This window comes from Erythrolamprus reginae, chromosome 2 (genome assembly GCF_031021105.1).
Source record: "Erythrolamprus reginae isolate rEryReg1 chromosome 2, rEryReg1.hap1, whole genome shotgun sequence".
Classification (NCBI taxonomy): domain Eukaryota; kingdom Metazoa; phylum Chordata; class Lepidosauria; order Squamata; family Dipsadidae; genus Erythrolamprus; species Erythrolamprus reginae.
In genome coordinates, this window is record NC_091951.1 from 110,064,202 (window position 1) to 110,083,572 (window position 19,371).

General features: G+C 41.3%; 1 protein-coding gene across 2 annotated transcripts in view; it reads right to left on the reverse strand.

Moving 5' to 3' along the window:
* MAML1 (mastermind like transcriptional coactivator 1) overlaps positions 1-19,371 on the reverse strand; it is a 45,583-nt gene continuing 26,212 nt past the window's right edge. Inside the window, exons 2-5 of one of the 2 annotated variants that reach the window (XM_070739107.1) lie at positions 15,136-16,539; positions 12,480-12,725; positions 10,476-10,590; positions 1-4,220 (exon numbers count right to left, since the gene is read on the reverse strand). In XM_070739107.1, coding sequence (XP_070595208.1) covers positions 3,247-4,220; positions 10,476-10,590; positions 12,480-12,725; positions 15,136-16,539 — 2,739 coding nt within the window. In that variant the 3' untranslated portion in view covers positions 1-3,246. The remainder of the gene's footprint in view (positions 4,221-10,475; positions 10,591-12,479; positions 12,726-15,135; positions 16,540-19,371) is intronic. The other variant, XM_070739108.1, reaches the window with a different exon arrangement.

Here is a 19,371-nt window from a genome sequence, read left to right on the forward strand (position 1 = left end):
TTCAGTACACTAGCAAAATATTTATTTTTTTTAATAATGACATAACAGAAGTAAAAGGTTTTTGGTGTGCCACAATAATTGTAGTTAAAAGAAAAAAAAGGGGATTAATGGACTCTTTATACATCTCAACGTCAAAAAAAAAAGTTAGCATCAAATCTGAACTGTTCACCATTTAAACAAATGTAAAACGTGTAACCGCCCCCAACATATATATAAAGAATTATAGTTTTAAAATCTATAAAAAGTAAAAAATATACACTCAGAAGATCTAACTCTTATTCAGTCTTTAATATAAAACTGTAAACTTTTATTTACACAAAGAAAATGTGTAGGATAGAAAAACTGAGCACCCTTTCCATTTTGCGGGGGTTTAGGAAGGTGGGGGTGGGGGAATCTTGGACAGGTGTGGTTTCTTTTCACACCTTTTCACCGGCCCAGGACTGCAGCCTATAAATAAAACTGAGGCAACAGGCCACGCAAATTGAGGGGAGGGGTCTTATTGCTCTGAAGCTGCAGCAAATAGAAAGCACAAGTGCAGATATTCAACGATGAACTGCTACTAGTGATTGATGGGAGTGCCCTGCACTTTGTCCCAGTTAGCTTCCATGTTCAAGGATGACTGCATGGCACATTTTATCTCTTTCAACATTATGCTACATGTTCAAATCTGAAACAGTTTTGTACTGACTGAAAGCAACAATTGAAATCAAGTTGAGGATATAATGTAACTTAAATTTTAAGGGAATTTTTTTTTTTCAATTTTGAAAGGGCACTGTCAATCCGAAATTATTTCCAGCTAATTTATTTCACCAGAAGGCATTTGTTACTCTTGAAAGGTTGCAGATTACAATTCTCATCAGTCCAGCAAAAGGGTAACTGGGCGGGACCTTGGGAGTTGTAGTCCAGGATACCTAAAAAGCAACAGGAGGCTTATCCATAGCTGAATGTGCTGCAGCTAATTAAAACCTTACGTAGCTAAACAAAGACAGGAGGTATCTGCCTATAGCACTTGAAAGACAAAGTGTCTGTTACATTTTCTTCTGACCAAAATTTTATTTGATAAATTAAACTAGAATGATATAAAATCTATAATTTTTTTTTCTGCACCTAAAGAAGAAATAAGAACTCAAACAATTAAGAAGTATGAGGTCCCAAGTACCTCCACAAACGAAAGGAAGGCACACTGGTGCAAGATTACCAAAACACATAACATATATACTTTATCTCCATTTCAAATCTCTTCCTCCCAGACCCCAATAATTTTTCCATGGTCAAAAAAAGCAGCTACACAGATTACAATATTTTCCAGCTGACATTCATTTTGGATCAAATCTTTGATTGAATTGAATTCACTGAAAAAAATTAACTCGATGGCTGATTTATGGAAAAGATTAGTAAATTTAACTCTAATCTAATTTACTTACAATATAGTGAAACCTATATTTTAATTATTAAATTAAGCAACTCTTATTATGTTTTTAAAATATACACTCGATGCAATTTGCTTCAGTTTGGACATATCAGTAGTGGAACCATTCATTAACATGCAGTTTTCACTATTATTCCCCATCAATTATTCCCCAAAATGCAAACATCTCTTTAGCACAGCATACTTATGTTGATCATGGATGGCAACCATATACAATGAAAGGAACGGGAAAATTTAAATTAAAAGTAGTGTTAAAGCAGATTGTTTTCCAAAGTGCACATTTGAGAGGAACACTGCAGATACAGTAAAATATTTTCCTATTTTTTCATCTTTTTTAATCTCTTCATTGTTCCCCTGTCCAAAATATCCCAGATTCAAATATCTCTATAAACTCTCCTGAACGTATCTGAAGCAAAGGAAATTCTATGATTCTCAGTTGCAAATGTTATGAAGTAAATTAAGAATCCTTATAACAGGAGGTAAACAGCCCTGTTCATTAAAGAACAAAACAAAACCCCGAGTAGGAACAGAGAGGTATCTATGCATCTAAAACAACTTTCAAATTGATTACCTTTATAACTAAAGGTTAAGGCAAAAGGTGGTTTGTTGGCAAGCAGAGATTCTTTTTGGTAACGCATTAAAAAATAATTCTCTTTTCCTTGCCATATAAAGAACTAATTTTACGCATCCAGGAAAGTATCTCCATGGAACATGAAGAATTAGCAGCATTTATTTCATTGTAGATTCGTCTTTATATTTCTAAAAAGCTCCAATCACCATTTTCTTCAAGGGTCTCACAATTGTTACTTTTTTAAAATAAAAATATAGTGTGCCCCTATCTTCCTGTGCCATTATTGCAAAATTTTCAGTCAATAACTCCCAAGGCATAAAACTTGCTTCACCTGCTTGACAAAGACCAAATCCTATCCACATAGTACAGTAAAAAACACTGCTATGTATAAATGCCCTCTGAATCAAACAGAGAAATGAGGTCTGATTAATCCAATTTCAATGAATGCAGGAAAGGAGATAAAAAAGTGCACACACTTGATTTTAAATCTATTTCTCCAATTAAAAAAATAACTAAAAAAGTATCCCCCCACCCCCCACCCCATAGCAGAGTGCAAATTGCTTTGTTCAGTAAGCCATGGACCAGGTTCCCCAGTTTAGATCTACAGCAATCTGCTGCTGGAAATGTTGTGATAGTTAAGGATCTCCAGTAAGTAAACCCATTATCAGTTATTGTGAATTCTTATATTTGGTTTGTTAAGAATGTTGGCACACATTGATTAGAAAATTATCCTCCCTAAACTAAGGAAGATTCCACAAAAGAATAAGGGCTCTACACATTCTTTCCTTGAAAATGGTGGCCAGATGGTACTTTTTACTATTTAGAGATCCAAATTAAGATAAAGAAATCTATCAAGTACTATCTGTAGGAAAGAATACCTTAACTCTGAATACTTAAAAACCTATTCCCTTGCTGGCTTACTTTCTGCACTGCAACTGCATGGGTTCACATCTAAGTCTTCAAATGTAAAACACTGGAAAAAAGTTACATTTTTGCTGGGCTGTTTGGATTATGCACCAAACCGTTTGCATACGTTGTGTTCCAGACACACTGCAGAAGTGACATTTTTTCCCCTAGCAAGCCAGGGCATCTTTTTTATGCTCTTATAGACCCAGAAAGAAGCAACTCCAATACATTCCCACTAGCACCTGTGAGTTTTCAATGACACAGGTATTTGGTCCAAAGATCATTTATAATTTTTTAAAAAATGACTCGGGGAAGAAAAACAACAACACCAAATCTCATTTCAGTGATTCCCTAACAACTCATCCAAATCATCCATCCACTCTTCTGAAGTCCTGCTTTTCAATAAAGTGTCTATGAGGTCTGTATCCCCAGTTAAGTTCTGTAATCCATTACCTCCAGATGGGTTACTGTAGGCAAAAGGCAATTCCTGATTGGCTGTCCTCACAGGATAACCTTGAGTACAGTGTAGATTGGTTCTGCTGGACAGCTGCTGATTTTGATTCTGGCTGAAAGTCAGATCTGGGACAGTTTGACTCATGCCTGGCAAGACCTGCTGCGACTGGACTGGCTGTTGAGCAGGAGGGTTTGTCCGCTGCTGAGCCCCTAACGGTGGCAGTATCTGTCCAGAGACAGCTGAATTCATGGGTGCTATTGTCCTGCTGGTGTTGAGGCTTACCTGAGGCATTCCTTGGGCAAACTGCTGACTGGGCAACTTTAAGTGAGTCTGCTGCATATGGAACGTGGAGCTGGCAGTAAACGTCGCTAAACCATTATTTCGTTGAGCCTGATTGTTCATATTTGATATACCTTGATGCTGCCAGGATGAATTTTGGGCTCCAATTGCTGGCATTCTTGCCATCTGAGGCTTGGATAATGCAGCATTTAATGCTCCTTTATTATGTTGGTGAGAAATGCCTGAATTTCCTAGCGTGTTCTGTCCGTATCCAGCAGGAAGAGCAGTGCCCTGAGCCAAACTGGGTTGTCTTTGCATCTGTGGCTGACCATTGGCAGTTGGATTTGCATGTTGTTGAACCATCTGGGTCATACCAGATGCCATGCTGTATAAATTACCTCTCTGAATATTCTGCAGACCTGTATATTGATTAACTGCTCGATCTTGCTGATTACTGTTAGATGAGACAGAATTGTGCCCTGATCCAATCTGAATCATGTTCTGATTCTGAGAAAACATTCGTGGACTGCTGGAGTTGGACTGGCCTAAATTATTTACCCCTGTCATTGATGGTGATGAACCTGTAATATAAGATCACCAATGTTAGTGATTTTAAAAATCAATCCAAACATTCTCAGAATATTTGAAGCAACATTTTATATATGTAACATGCAATACAGTAGTTTCTAGCTATGTTTAGGGCTTGCCAGCTTAGATCTTGAAAACGTCTAGTGGGATGGGCTTTAGGAAAGTTATTTTTTTCTTCCTGCCACTCTTCTGAATAGCCTCTTTTAAATGTTTTGTGTGACTCTGGAGGCTAAGGGAAGAAGTCAAAAATTAAACTGAGCATCTCTTTCCTTCTATCATAATGGCATGCTTTATGTGTTATACGCATCTCAAAAAATATAACTTTTCATAAAATTTGTTTTAAATACAACTAATTAATTTGGAATATACTGTACAAAGATACAATTATTTAACAAGGTTGGGCATTCTTTTAAAATCTGTTTCAGATAGAAGATTAATCTACATTGCATATGTGCGTCAAGTCACTATTAGCCATCATTAAACATGTTTATGTAGGAATGCATCTCTGCAAACTGAACCGTACAGGGATATTGCTCCAATGCTTTTCGTAATTGTAGCGGTTATTGCAAAAATGAGAATTCCAAAAGCTATTTAAAAGATGTGCTCATGGTGAAAAAGCATCTGTGTTAACCAGCTCTTAGTTATTTAAGATAAATAAGATATTTATTTATTTGCCCAGCCGGGTTTCAGATATTGCATCAGCCTCGACCCCAGGGAATGGGGGGAGGAGTGGCTATAATAGCCAGGGAGAGTCTTTGCCTGTGTAGACTCGTTGCTCCAGAGATTGCGGGTTGTGAGTCCCTCCTGGTGAAGTTGGACTTAGGGGTTCAGGTGGGCTTGTTTCTCACGTATCTGCCTCCCAGCTGCGTGTCAACAGCCCTGCCTATGCTGCTCGAGGTGGTAGCCAGGCTGGCGGTGGGGTTCCCCAGACTTATTGTCTTGGGGGACTTTAACCTACCGTCGCTCGGCGAAACCTCTGGGCTAGCGCAAGAGTTCATGGCCACCATGACAGCCATGGACCGGACTCAAGTAGTGCATGGTCCGACTCACGAGGGGAGGCACGCACCCGACATGGTATTCCTCTCTGAGCAACTGAGTAATGGTCTGAGACTAAGGGGCTTAGAAGCGCTGCCTTTGTCATGGTCAGACCATTTTCTATTGCGGCTTGATTTCCTGGCTCCAATCCTCCCCCGCAGGGAGGCGGAACCGACTAGGTGGTTCTGCCCCAGATGGCTTTCAGAGGGCACTTGGGGTTATTCCAGATGCACTCGTCCACAATTTGGCAGAGTCTCTTGCTGTGGCCTGGAACAAGGCTGCAGCGGACGCTCTTGACCGGATTGCGCCGTTGTGACCTCTCTGCGGCACTAGACCCCGTAGAGCTCCATGGTTCAACGAGAAGCTCCAGGAGTTGAAACGCCAGAAGAGATGTCTAGAGAAGCGGTGGAGGAAGAGTAGGTCCAAATCCGATCGAACACTTGTAAGAGCTCATATTAAGACTTACAAAGTGGCACTCAAGGCGGCAAGATGCTGCCTTGATTGCATCAGCGGAATCCCGCCCGGCCGCTCTGTTTAGGGTGACCCGCTCCCTTCTTAATGAGGGGGGTGTTGGAGAGCCCTTACAGAGTAGTGCCGAGGACTTTAACACGTTTTTCGCTGATGAAATTGCTCGGATCTGGGCAGACCTCAACTCTAATTGGATAACAGAGTCGACTGACAATGAGTCAGTCGAGGTGACTGGGGTTCGTACTTGTCCATTTGTCTGGGAAGAGTTTGGTCCGGTGACACCTGATGAAGTGGACAAGGCCATTGGAGCTATGAGATCCGCCACCTGCTTACTGGATCCGTGTCCCTCCTGGCTGGTTCCAGGAGATTGTCAAAGCTTCTCTGGGGAGGGGGTCCTTTCCGGATCCCTACAAGGAGGCACTTGTGCGCCCCCTCCTCAAGAAGCCTTCCCTGGACCCAGCCATTCTCAATAACTATTGTCCAGTCTCCAACCTTCCCTTTATGGGGAAGGTTGTCAAGAAGGTGGTGGCGCTCCAGCGGTCCTTGGAAGAAGCTGATTATCTAGGCCCTCAGCAGTCAGGATTCAGGCCCGGCTACAGCACGGAAACTGCTTTGGTCGCGTTGATGGATGATCTCTGGCGGGCCTGGGACAGGGGTTTATCCTCTGACCTGGTGCTTCTTGACCTCTCATCGGCTTTCGATACCATCGACCATAGTATCCTTCTGCGCCGACTGGAGGGGTTGGGAGTGGGAGGCACTGTTCTACAGTGGTTCTCTTCCTACCTCTCCGGTCGGTCGCAGTCGGTGTTCGGGGTGTGTGTGTCAGAGGTCGACTTCTAGGTCTCTCCCTTGTGGGGTGCCTCAGGGGTTGGTCCTCTCCCCCCTGCTATTTAATATCTACATGAAACCGCTGGGCAAGATCATTCAAATGCATGGGGTGAGGTATCATCAGTATGCGGATGATACTCAGTTGTACATCTTCACCCCATGTCCAGTCAATGAAGCAGTGGATGTGATGTGCCGGTGCCTGGAGTCTGTTGGGGTCTGGATGGGTGTCAACAGACTCAAACTCAACCCTGATAAGACGGAGTGACTGTGGGTTTTGCCTCCCAGAGACAATTCCATCTGTCCGTCCATCACCCTGGGTGAGTAACATTGACCCCCTCACAGAGGGTCCGCAACTTGGGCGTCCTCCTCGATCCACAGCTCACATTAGAGAAACATCTTTCAGCTGTGGCGAGGGGGGCGTTTGCTCAGGTTCGCCTGGTGCACCAGTTGCGGCCCTATTTGGACCGGGAGTCACTGCTCAAAGTCACTCATGCCCTCATCACCTCGAGGCTCGACTACTGTAACGCTCTCTACATGGGGCTACCTTTGAAAAGTGTTCGGAAACTTCAGATTGTGCAGAATGCAGCTGAGAGAGCAATCATGGGCTTCCCCAAATATGCCCATGTTACACCACTCCGCAGTCTGCATTGGTTGCCGATCAGTTTCCGGTCACAATTCAAAGTGTTGGTTATGACCTATAAAGCCCTTCATGGCATTGGACCATAATATATCCGGGTCCGCCTTCTGCCGCATGAATCCCAGCGACCGGTTAGGTCCCACAGAGTCGGTCTTCTCCGGGTCCTGTCAACTAAACAATGTCGTCTGGCGGGACCCAGGGGAAGAGCCTTCTCTGTGGCGGCCCCGAACCTCTGGAACCAGCTCCCCCCGGAGATCAGAATTGCACCCACCCTACTTGCCTTTCGTAACCTCATTAAAACCCACCTCTGTCGTCAGGCTTGGGGGAACTGAACTACCCTTTTCCCCCTAGGCCTATACAATTTATGCATGGTATGTTTGTGTGTATGTTTGGTTTTAAATAAGGGGTTTTAATTATTTTAAACATTAGATTTGTTATATGCTGTTTATTACTGTTGTTAGCCGCCCCGAGTCTATGGAGAGGGTCGGCATACAAATCTAATAAACAAACAAACAAACAAAACAAACAAAACAAACAAACAAGGGGGACTGCAGCTGATTGTAGAGTACATGGAAGAACCATCTAGTTATTCTCTACTCCACTTTTTAAAAACCAAAAACCACACTAGGGAGGAGGAACAATTTTACTACTTTTACTACAATTGTTCTAGTGGCTACTCCTGTTTGGGATGGTGTAGAGTTTGATTCTCTACTTCATTATTTAAAATCTATATAATGTTAAGACTGGTTCGTCTGATCACTTGGTGTAAAGTACCAGCAATATGGTCATTATTTACTGCCACTGGGGGCCTGCCGATGACGATGAGGCTGTTAAGACTCTGGATAAAAGAAAATAAGCTTAAATTAAACCCAAAGAAGGTGAAATTGCTATTTGTTTACTGTGGCTCTCTGCCACATCTAATGGTAGGGCTGTCCCTGGCAGAGCAAGCCCATGTTTGGATGATTTTCTTGGATCTTTTTGGGTGGGTAGCACCTGTTGAAAAAGTCATGATCAGAAGTTCTTTTCTTCAAGCTCCATTACTGTTCGCATTACAGCCTGAACTGGAACACAAAGCCTTCTTTTATAGCCACTGCCCTTATCACTGCTTACTTACAAGAGGACAACACACATTACATGGATATTGCTTTCAAACAACACTTTTTAAACTCAAATTGACCCAACTTTAATGGCTTGCATACTGGCAAGCGTTTAGCACAATAAATACATTAAACCAAGTTTGCAAAAATGACACCAGTTGTCAGATTTCCAAGAACAATGCTAAGTCATATTTTTAAGCTATGGAGTTCTGCTCTTTATGATTTGACATCTTGATACCTTCATGATTATCTCTTCCAATCATAAAATGTATCGCCTTGACTCATCCAAGACATCTTTCTTAGGAGAACATGTTGATATTGTGCAGTGTGTGTGTGTGTGTGTGTGAGAAAACAATAGAGCTATCTTCTACTCTTTGTTAAAAGATTGACTCATTTGGGAGCAGCTTTTTGGAAGCTAGTTAAAAATCTAATTATTTCAGAGGGCTTTGGGTGAATGTCATATTGTCAGAGCTGTTATATGATTTTATTAACTTGAACAATTAATCTGCATTTTATTGTGGATATTTTAACTGTCTATTTTGTAGCTGTTGTCGATTATTAGAAATAACATATTGTAACTGAATATGCATTTAATAAATAATAGTATCAGACTACATTTTGACTACAAAAGAGCATTTAACTCAAGGTTCGACAAACCCAGGCGCCTGGTCGCCAGTGGCGCCTAGAAAATGTTGTCTGGCGCCTAGAGCTGCCTGGGCAGGGCGCTGCGGTGCCTCTGACCTCTCCGCTCCTGCCCGATGCCGGGGTTTCTGGCGCTCTCCTGCTGGGTCCCAAAGAAGGCAGGCAGGAAGGAGAGCTCCATTCTTCGCGCCTTTTTCCCGCCTTCCTTCTTTGGAGCCCAGCAGGAGAGCGCCAGAAACCGCGGCATCGAGCAGGAACCGGGAGGTCGGAGGCACCGGCACGGCAGCGCCCGCCCAGCTGAAGGTTCCTTGTCGGCACTGGCGGTGGGAGGGGGGGGGGGGCGGCTGCAGCGGCACAGGCAGTCGCGGGGAGATGGCGGGGGGAGCGGGGGGCGGCTAAAGCGGCCCCGGGCACCGTTCCCTGTACGCTTTTCCAGGGGCGCGCAGGGAGCCGCGGCCACCCGCCCGCCTACCGGATTTCCCTCCGCGCGGCTGGGGAGGTGGATTCGCCGCCCCCGCCAGCCCGATCTCCCTCCAGTGGCTGGTGACGTAGTTCTACCGCCCTCGCCAGCCTGATCTCCCTCCGTGGGGGGGTGGGGGGCGACGAACCGACGACCGGGGGCTGTCCGTCCGTGTTGGGTGGTGCAGGGCAGGCACAGGCAGCCCCAGGGGAGAACAAGGGAGGGAGAGAAAGGAAAGAGAGAGTAAGGGAGGGAGAGAAAATTGAATGAAGGAGGGAGAGAAAGAAAGAGTAAGAAGCAGAAAGGATAGAGAAAAAGGAAGAGAAAGGGAGGGGGAGAAAGGAAAGAGGGAGGAAGGGGGGGAGAGAAAATTGAATGAAGGAGGGAGAGAAAGAAAGAGTAAGAAGTAGAAAGGATAGAGAAAAAGGAAGAGAAAGGGAGGGAGAGAAAGGAAAGAGGGAGGAAGGGGGGGAGAGAAAATTGAATGAAGGAGGGAGAGAAAGAAAGAGTAAGAAGTAGAAAGGATAGAGAAAAAGGAAGAGAAAGGGAGGGAGAGAAAGGAAAGAGAGAGAAAGGGAGAGAAAGGGAGGGAGAGAAAATTGAATGAAGGAGGGAGAGAAAGAAAGAGTAAGAAGTAGAAAGGATAGAGAAAAAGGAAGAGAAAGGGAGGGGGAGAAAGGAAAGAGGGAGGAAGGGGGAGAGAAAGAAGATATGAAGGAGGGAGAAAAAGAAAGAGAGATAGGAAGGAAAGAGGGAGAGAAAGGAATGAGAGAGAAAGGGAGGGAGAGAAAGGGAATGAAAGAGGGAGAAGGGGTGAGAGATAGAAAGGATAGACAGAAAGGGAGAGAAAGGAAAGAGAGAAAGGGAGGGAGAGGAAGGAAAGAGATGAGAGAGGAAGGAGGAGACAGAGGGGGTGAAAGCGATGTCAGGTGGAGACTCGGCAAAAAACCAAGTTTGCTTAAAAAAAATTCTGGCTCCTAAATTTTTTGGCTGGCTCCTAGATTCTGAACAACTTTGTCGACCCCTGATTTAACTCATGCCCATCCCAGTCCTTCATATTTCAACCCCACATCCGCCTTACCTGGGAACTGCCCAACTTGTTGCTGATATGCGTTTTGTGTCTGATCTTGGTACTGAGGAGGTGGTCGTGTCAAATGCCTCTGGAGTTGTTGCTCCTGATGATGCCTTTGTTTCTCCTAAAATGAAAATACAGGTTATCGGAGGAATGTTTCTCTACACAAAGCATCAGATGTAAAGTTTAACTGTTGAACCAACCTACCGTCCACTGCTTTGGGGTTGAACTAACTTACCACCCACTGGCACTTAAATACCAATTTTAGAAAATATACTTTATATGTAAAAGGTAATATGTGCTCTTTAAAATACGCAAAACAAAAGGGATCAGAAAATGTTCTGAAAATGTGAAGGAATTAATGTAAACATTCCTTGGGTCAAGCTTCATTTGGAATAACTTTCTCCATGCAGTTCTCTTAGTAGTTTGTAGCCTTCCTCCAACATTCTTTTTCAATGCAATGATCAAATGAGACTTTTATTCTCTGGTTTCATACCAGAAACACAGAACTGCTTAACAGAAGCATTAATACTATAGTTTACTACATTTGGTACTGTGAAGTGTCTACACAGCCTATTTTTTTGGTTTTGCGCTTTCTAAACACAATGATAGATAATAGGGATTACAATTAGGGAGGGTACTGGCTATCTTTCTCAATAACTAGAGGTATTATTTTAATCAATCTGCTTTTATGTTTCTCCTTGTCCATCTAAAAACTCAGGAAGAACAAGCAAATTTTGAAATAAAAGCATCTGCAATAATCTTATTCCGCATTCCAGCCACTTTGGGTGTAGAACTGTTCATTTGTAGAACTGTAATGTAGAAATGTAGAACTGTTCACTTGGGTGTGGCCAGCCACCAAGTTGTCTCAAGACAAGTCAAAACAGCCAAATTCGCCATAGGGACAACTCACTGTGGACAACTGGAAGGAGAGCTGGGTGGACAGGCAAGAGAGCAGAGCGGCAGTTGGGGGCTCCTCCCTTGAAGGACCTGGGCAGGTGGGTTAGTGCTCAGGTTGGCAAAGCACAGAGTGGTAGTGGTGACCAGAGGCTTCCCATTGGAGGGAAAGCTGGGTGTGTGGATGAGTGGGTGGGCAAAGCAGTGGTGACTGGAGTCTTCCTATTTTCACATACATCCCCACTTGATGCTGGCCTGAACTGCTTGGGGTTTGGTGGTGACACTATTTGGGTCATTTGGCAGCAGGATGTATGAAAATGGGACACACCTGACCTTTACTATTACTAATGGCTCAAATGCTGCCACCAATAGATCCAAAATCTGAATGGCCAGGAGCTTGGTGCAGTGGCAGCAGGTATGTGTATGTGAAAACAGAAGCCCCCGGCTGCCATTCCGCTCTCAGCTGCCTGCCCAGCTTTCTCTTTGGCTGGAAACCCCTGGTTGTCGCTCTGAGTTCTGACTACTTGCTTGTTCGCCCAACTGGCTCGTCCACAGCAAGTAGCCCCATGGCAAATTGGCTATGTTGATTTGTCCTGTGACAACGTGGCAGCAGTGAACTGACAGAGGTTGAGTTGTCATTGGCAAATTGTCCCATTCCCTTCCCTTCACCATCATTTACCTTCCTGCCTCTTGTTATGGTTACCCTAACCTATTTTTGAATTGTTCTCTCCTAAAGTTTCTTTTTCAGTTTCTTAACACCTCCTTTATCAGCAGAAATGTGCAGTTGTGGCCAGAGAAGAATCCATATTCATTCCTATATTCTGGAAAGAGTGATCATGTAGTTATTACCCTGACCTTCTGCTTGGACCAATTTTCAAGGCAGCTCACAATAATGAGCAATTATCCCTAAGGATGTCTGAGGGCAAGTCTTCCTAATCCTTTCTGAATTAAGGGCATGTGTTTGAGGGGTGGGTGGGAATCCTACAAAATTTGCAATAAGCAACACTAGGCTACTCTCATGTGGTAAACATAATATGCAACCTGATTATTTAACATAATCAAGTACTGAATATTCCACTACGTTGGCACAATCTTTGTCACAGCAATATGTTTTACCTGTTCAGCAAGTAGTTGCCTCTGTCCCATTAGAAACTGTTTATGTTGTTCTATTAACAACTGCTTTTGTTGCTGCTTGTGATCGAGTAGCATCTGGTGCTGCTTCATTACAGCTGCTTGCTGCTGACTGTTGAGATAAACTGCATTACCATGGTTACCTGCCATGGAAACATTGGGCGGCTGTACATTTACACCAGTGCCAGGAACAGAAACAGGAATACGAGGAACACCAGAATGATTTTGATCCTACAAAAGCAGAGACAGATATTGGCTATGCAACAAGGACAATACCTGAGAAAAGCAATATCTCCACATTTTTAATGACGTTTTAATGGAAAACTTCTTCAGTGTTTACATAGTGAGTCATGAAAAAGTATAATCTAGCTTCTAGCATAACTTTGTTTCTAAATGAACTAAGCCAAGGTGTACGAAATGGCTTATATAGAAGAGCTGCCACCTAGAGGAAATCTGAAGAGATTTCACTGCAAGAGGCAGTTCAATAAAGATCAACTTCTGTGTAGTCTCTTTCAATTGGGGGGGGGGGGGGAGAGATTAAACGTAAATAACTTTTCAAATAGACTCCTATCTCTAGTTTTAATGAGGATAATACTACATCCTTCCTAAAACTGGCTATTTCACTTGTTAAGACTTGAATACCCACAGAGTACAGGATCCAAAAATCTAATTAATAAATAAAGATATGATGGATAGATTTCTGGCTCAGTGAAAATCCCAACTCTGATATTAATATACAAATTAAATAATACTTGGGCAATAATACATCAAATCTTGGCATACTTTTGGGTTGGAATAGGTTTAATTGCCATTCTGATTACTTTCCTCCAGAATTTGCTACAGTATTGAATCAAAGGTTGCTTAAATCACCTGGCATAATCCATTAAATAACCACAAATTTCATCGAGATTAAGCTCCATTATCTTTAAATTTCCATGACATCATCACTAAGGGGGAGAAAAATTAGGCATTATAACGGGAGAAAACACTGTGACATTAATTCCCATTGTGGCATAGTATTAAAGTCACCAGTGAATATTAATACTGAATTTGAAAATTGAGAAATTAAGTCAAGGCAATCCTATCGTAAATTTGAGATAGGATACAGACATCAGGAAAAATCTAGTATTGATTTTTAAGGGTCAATAATTTTAGTTAGTCATAGTAAGGAATTAAGTTCCTACAAATGTATTATGCTATCATGTAACTTTATGCAAAGTATAGAAAAAGAGTAAACCAGAGGAATTACAAGTCAGGCTACAGATATTATCTCGTTTGCCCATCATGGATTTGGAGACTGAAGCTTTCATGTAACATTATTTTAGTAAGTTACAAAAAGTACAGTCTAAATTAAGGTGTTAGCTGCATTTTGGTCACAATCAACATTCCTTGATAACAATATAAGAAGAGCATCTGGAAAGATATACAGTGATACCTTGTCTTACAAACTTAATTGATTCTGGGACGAGGTTCTTAAGGTGAAAAGTTTGTAAGATGAAACAATGTTTCCCATAGGAATCAATGGAAAAGCGATTAATGCATGCAAGCCCAAAATTCACCCCTTTTGCCAGCCAAAAGGCCCGTTTTTGCACTGCTGGGATTCCCCAGAGGCTCCCCTCCATGGGAAACCCCACCTCCGGACTTCTGTGTTTTTGCGATGCTGTAGGGGAATCCCAGCTGGGGAATCCTAGCATCGCAAAAATGAGTGCTTCGCTGGCAACGGAAGTCGAGGTGGGGTTTCCCAGCGAAGGGAGCGTCAGTGAAATTGCAGCATCGCAAAAACAACGAAGTCCTCGAAACCCCACCTCCGCACCTCTGTTTTTGTGATGCTGCGATTTCACTGACGCTCCCTTCGCTGGGAAACCCCACCTCCGGACTTCGGTTGCCAGCGAACCGCCCGTTTTAATGCTGCTGGGATTCCCCTGCAGCATCACAAAAACATGGAAGTCTGGAGGTGGGGTTTCCCATGGAGGGGAGCCTCAGGGGAATCCTAGCAGCACAATAACGGGTGCTTTGCTGGCAACAGAAGTCTGGAGACGGGGCATCCCAGCGGTGGCGGTGGGTTTGTAAGGTGAAAATAGTTTGTAAGAAGAGGCAAAAAAATCTTAAACCCCAGGTTTATATCTCGAAAAGTTTGTATGACGAGGCGTTTGTAAGATGAGGTATCATTGTATCTTATTTGCTGAAATGGACCACTAACATACATTGTTGGTCAATATTTGATTTGGTCCTTTGTTACCAGAGAGATAAGAAACAGGAATTTTTTTAGTAATTTGAAGCAAACTCTTCACAGCCATTTCATTGTGGAATGTTTCAGGCTTTTTTTTCTTTCCCTTATTTAACTTTTAATGCAATCAAGTATGTCTCTGTTTGGGTATTTCTTCTTTTGTTAACCAGATTTAGTAAAATGCTATGAAAGAAATATTATACATTCCCTATTCTGTCTTCTTATTTTATGGGCAATAGCAGAACAGGAAAGTGAGCTATGAAAGAAGTATACATGCAATGAATGCATAATAACAATATGTATGTTAGTGTGTCATTCAACAGGCTATTTACAGCACATAACTATGAAATTAATTAGTATGTTTATTTAGCCTATCTCAGTTACTATACCCAACCAACGGCTAGAAACACTTACCTGATTGTGTGGTACTAAAGGCCTATAAGCAATATTTCCAGACTTCTTCATTACAAATATCCCACCCTGCTCATCGCTCATATGAGGCAGTGTAGGATGCTGATGTTGCTGAAGATATGCTAACATAGAAGACTTGTTTTGTCCGGGTACTGTGATTCCTTGCCCACATTCTTTGTAATGTGAAAGAGGTTTTGTATTCCCATAATCTAGCACAGAGTTTGGATTAGATGCAGAATTCTGATTTATGTTGGTTGGCTGATGGCTTAGTATATTTCCCCCATGATAATTACCTCCTGTTCTAGGAGAACTCTTGTTTGGCATATTGGATATCAGGAGTTTTTGGTTACTGAAGTCTTGCTGGTAAACAGAAGGGCTAGTTGGATTTTCCATAGTGTAGGAGACAGCCAATGGACTGTGAGACGGTCCAGACTGTTGCCAGCTAGAAATTTGATTGGATGGGTGGACCTGCTGTTGGTTCTGCAACAATTGATCTCTCTTTTGCTTAGCAGCTATTTGCTGTAGCTGTTTAGCAGATGACATCTCTTTGGCACTCCCTGTAGTTTGTCCAGATAATAATGAATTAGATAGAGGCCTCTGAACATTTTGGGCCTGGCTTGCTGCTTGCATTATTGACTGGTTGGGATTTTCAGCCATGGACTGACTTGAAGGCTGAAACATTGTTTGAGAATTACTAACTGCTGGAGAAGTAGCAGTAACAGGGACAGAAGATGTACCAATAAATGTTGTGCCAGTAGAGGTAGTTCTGACTTGTGGAGACCCTATCTGTTCCTGTTCAAAGTCTGCCGGGGAAAATTCAGTCTTTATAATGATATCTTGCGGTAAAGGAGTTTGTGCAGTTGAATTTGAAGGATCAGCATCTTTCTTTTCCTCAAAGTCTTCAGTAAATAGATCTTTCATATCCTCATCAGGCATTGACCTGTTTAGTTCATTCATTAGCTCCTCCCACTCTTGGTCATTAAGGTTAAGATCAGACATCAAATTGTTTTGCGATATCGAACTTCCTGGTCCCGTAATCATACAAGGAAGATCATCTGGTTCTTGTTTGAGTTCTTTGTTAATAATCATAGCAAATGAGTCATCAGCATCACTGCTTCCATTCAACTGAAGGCTAGAATCTGGCAGATCCTTTTTGCTCATCCCATCTAGGCTTATGGAATGTTTTCCATTAAGATGTAAATTTTCTCCACTGGAAGGTTTGCTGTCAGGCTGATGTAGAGGAGATACAGGAGGTATTCCATTGGAGGAGCCACTCAACCCACCAAGACCATCATTATGACACAATTTCTTGGGTACGGGAAATATGTCACCAAAGCCATTCGGCTGGTCGCCATTTTGAGGTGAAACAGAATTATCAAGTTTCCTTTTTACAGTTTCATGAAGCTGCTGAAAGAAAAATAAAGTTAGTTTATTGCTTCAGCAATCTAAGAAACCTAGGTTTTTTTTTAGGCTAGCAATATTCACAGAAATACAATGGATTAACACTTCTTTCAAGCAACTACTTTTTAACTTATATGATTAAAAAACAATGCACATTCTACAGTAAGAGAAATGAAGGATGTTTGAACATGTAAAAATATTGTTTTCAAAATAAAATATTATTTTGGCAATATTGACTAATACTTTCACTAGACTTCACTTCTAGGACTACTACTAAATTTTCTTGTAGCCTAGGTACTCAAAGAAAAATCTGAGATCATCCAAATTATAGTAAGGCTGAAATGACTTTCAACTGATCAGATGTGGAATGGGAGATGCCTGAAAACATCATATAAAAGTGATAAATATTGATAAATAGTTTAATAACAGATAAACTATTTTTTGTACTCTTAAAGACTTTATGCTAAATACGGTAATATGATTGCACGTGATTCTTCCACAAAACATTTTTGTGATAAACAATTAAATAACTGCACTCACAATATGCTCTTAAGATTCAATAACTTCAAGAGTCTTACTCAGGCTTTAAGGACAAAATAGTTCATATATAACAGAACTAACATGGAGCCCTCTATAGAGAAAGCAAACTGCAGGCAATACAAATTCAGCTGTAAATCATCTACTTTCTGAGGATAATCCAAACTGAGGCAAATTTCAACAATCAAATTGATCTGTAAAGATGATACTTTCATAATTAAAAAATAAGGAAAAACCTCAGCTTCTAAAAGAAAGCCAAAATAATACAATAATAATAATAACACCAAAGTCACGGGTTCATTCCCTGTACGGAGAACTTGGACAGGAAAGCCAGAAAATTAATGATGATCCATCATGCACTATACCTCTGCAGTGATGATGACAGGCTATATTTACCAAGGAAAACAGGCAACAGAGGACTTTTGCAAGTGAGGCAGATAGTGGAGGAACAGAAGCATGCATTAGCTGACTATGTGAAGGAGAGCAAAGAGTCAGCGTTGATAGAAGTCAACAACAGGAAGCTTCTCAAGGTGAAGCAAACTAAGGACCAATACACAATGTTGGATGGACAGCTGACAGAACAAAGCATTGCATGGCCAGTTCTTGGAGAAGATTAAAAACAAAGTGGATAAAGAAAAGACCTGGTCATAGCTTATAAGTGGAACACTAAAAAAGCAGATGGAAGGACTAATTCTGACTGCAGAAGAACAGGCCATTAGAACAAATGCTATCAAAGCCAGGACTGAAAAATCAACAGACGATCCAAAGAGCAAACTCTGTAAAGAAATAGACGAAACAATTGATCACATACTCAGCTGCTGGAACTTGTGCCACAACTACTAACTATCAGTGGCAAAGAACTGGTGGGATCATAAGCCCGAAAAAGTGATTGAAAATGAGCAAGTAAAACTATTGTGGGACTTCCGACTTCCGACTGACCAAATTTTGAAACATAATACACCAGACATCATGATTGTGTGGAGAAAAAGAAAATATAGATCATTGACATCACAATGCCAAGAGACAGGAGAATTGAGGAGAAGCAGCTAGAAAAATTTGCAAAATATGAAGATCTGAAAATTGAGCTGCAACAACTCTGGCATAAGCCAGTGAAAGTGGTCCCAGTGGTCCTTGGCACACTGGGCGCAGTGGCAAAAGATCTCAGTGGACTTTTGAAAACTATCAGAATTGACAAAATCTCCAGTTGTCAACTGTAAAAGGCCACATTACTGGGGTCATCACACATAATTCGCTGCTATATCATGCAGTCCTAGCTGCTTGGGAAGCGCCCGACTGGTGATGAAATACGAAATTCAGCATAGTGATCTCATTTGCTGTGTTGTATTGTTGATAATAATAATAATAGCAACAACAACAGCAAACTTTCTCTTTTAGGAATTAATTTTTATAAAATTTTATTTTACTGTGGAGTTGCTTTTCTAGAAATAACAAACATCTTGGCACAAACAGCATCTCTCTCATAAGTCAAAACTTAATGTATTGATGCTTCAAAACCTCTATCTTCTTTTTCGTAGAATTGTACTCTCTCTCTTGATACCAGATATAAGTTTTATAGTTGTTTATTTGAGAGGTTCCTAAATCTGGCATGGGCAATTAAATAGATAATTGCACTGGAAATAAAACATGAAAATACTATAGTGAAAGTCATTTCGGTGCTGAAGTCAGCAAAAGTCCATTAAGGGTTACTAGAGATAACATCATATATATTTTAATCAAATAAGTCATCTTTATATTCCTTCCTTTTACATTTAACAGTCTTGATCTTTAGTCCCTACAAATAATGTTCTAGAATCTGATTTCCTTTTTTTTTGGTCCCTTATCATAAAATTTTTCAAAGACTTAAACAAGCCTCTTTTGTAAATCCAATATGCGAAAATTATCCAAGCCACTCTCTTGGTTTATTTGTATACCTTTTTTAATTATTAAAACATCAGCCAGTTTCTCTATGAAAGGACATTCATATCATTGTTGCGGCCTGTCATTTTTAAAATCATTTTCAAGTAAGTCTCAATCATGTTAGTTAAAGCTTGTTCTTCTTTCAGATATCTTTTAAACACATCTATAGAGGCAGACACTTAAGGGTTCATTTTTGAAAATATGTCAAATGTTAAAATATACTGATTCATTCTTTATAAGTTCTTTTTTTAATTGTAATCTTTAGTTCCCTCTAGTGTCCAGTTTTTAAAATCTTACACTATTTTTTCAAAAGAAAAGCATTTTCCTATAGGAAATATTCTTACCGTATAATTCTTTCCAAAATCTTATTTCACATTTACCTGG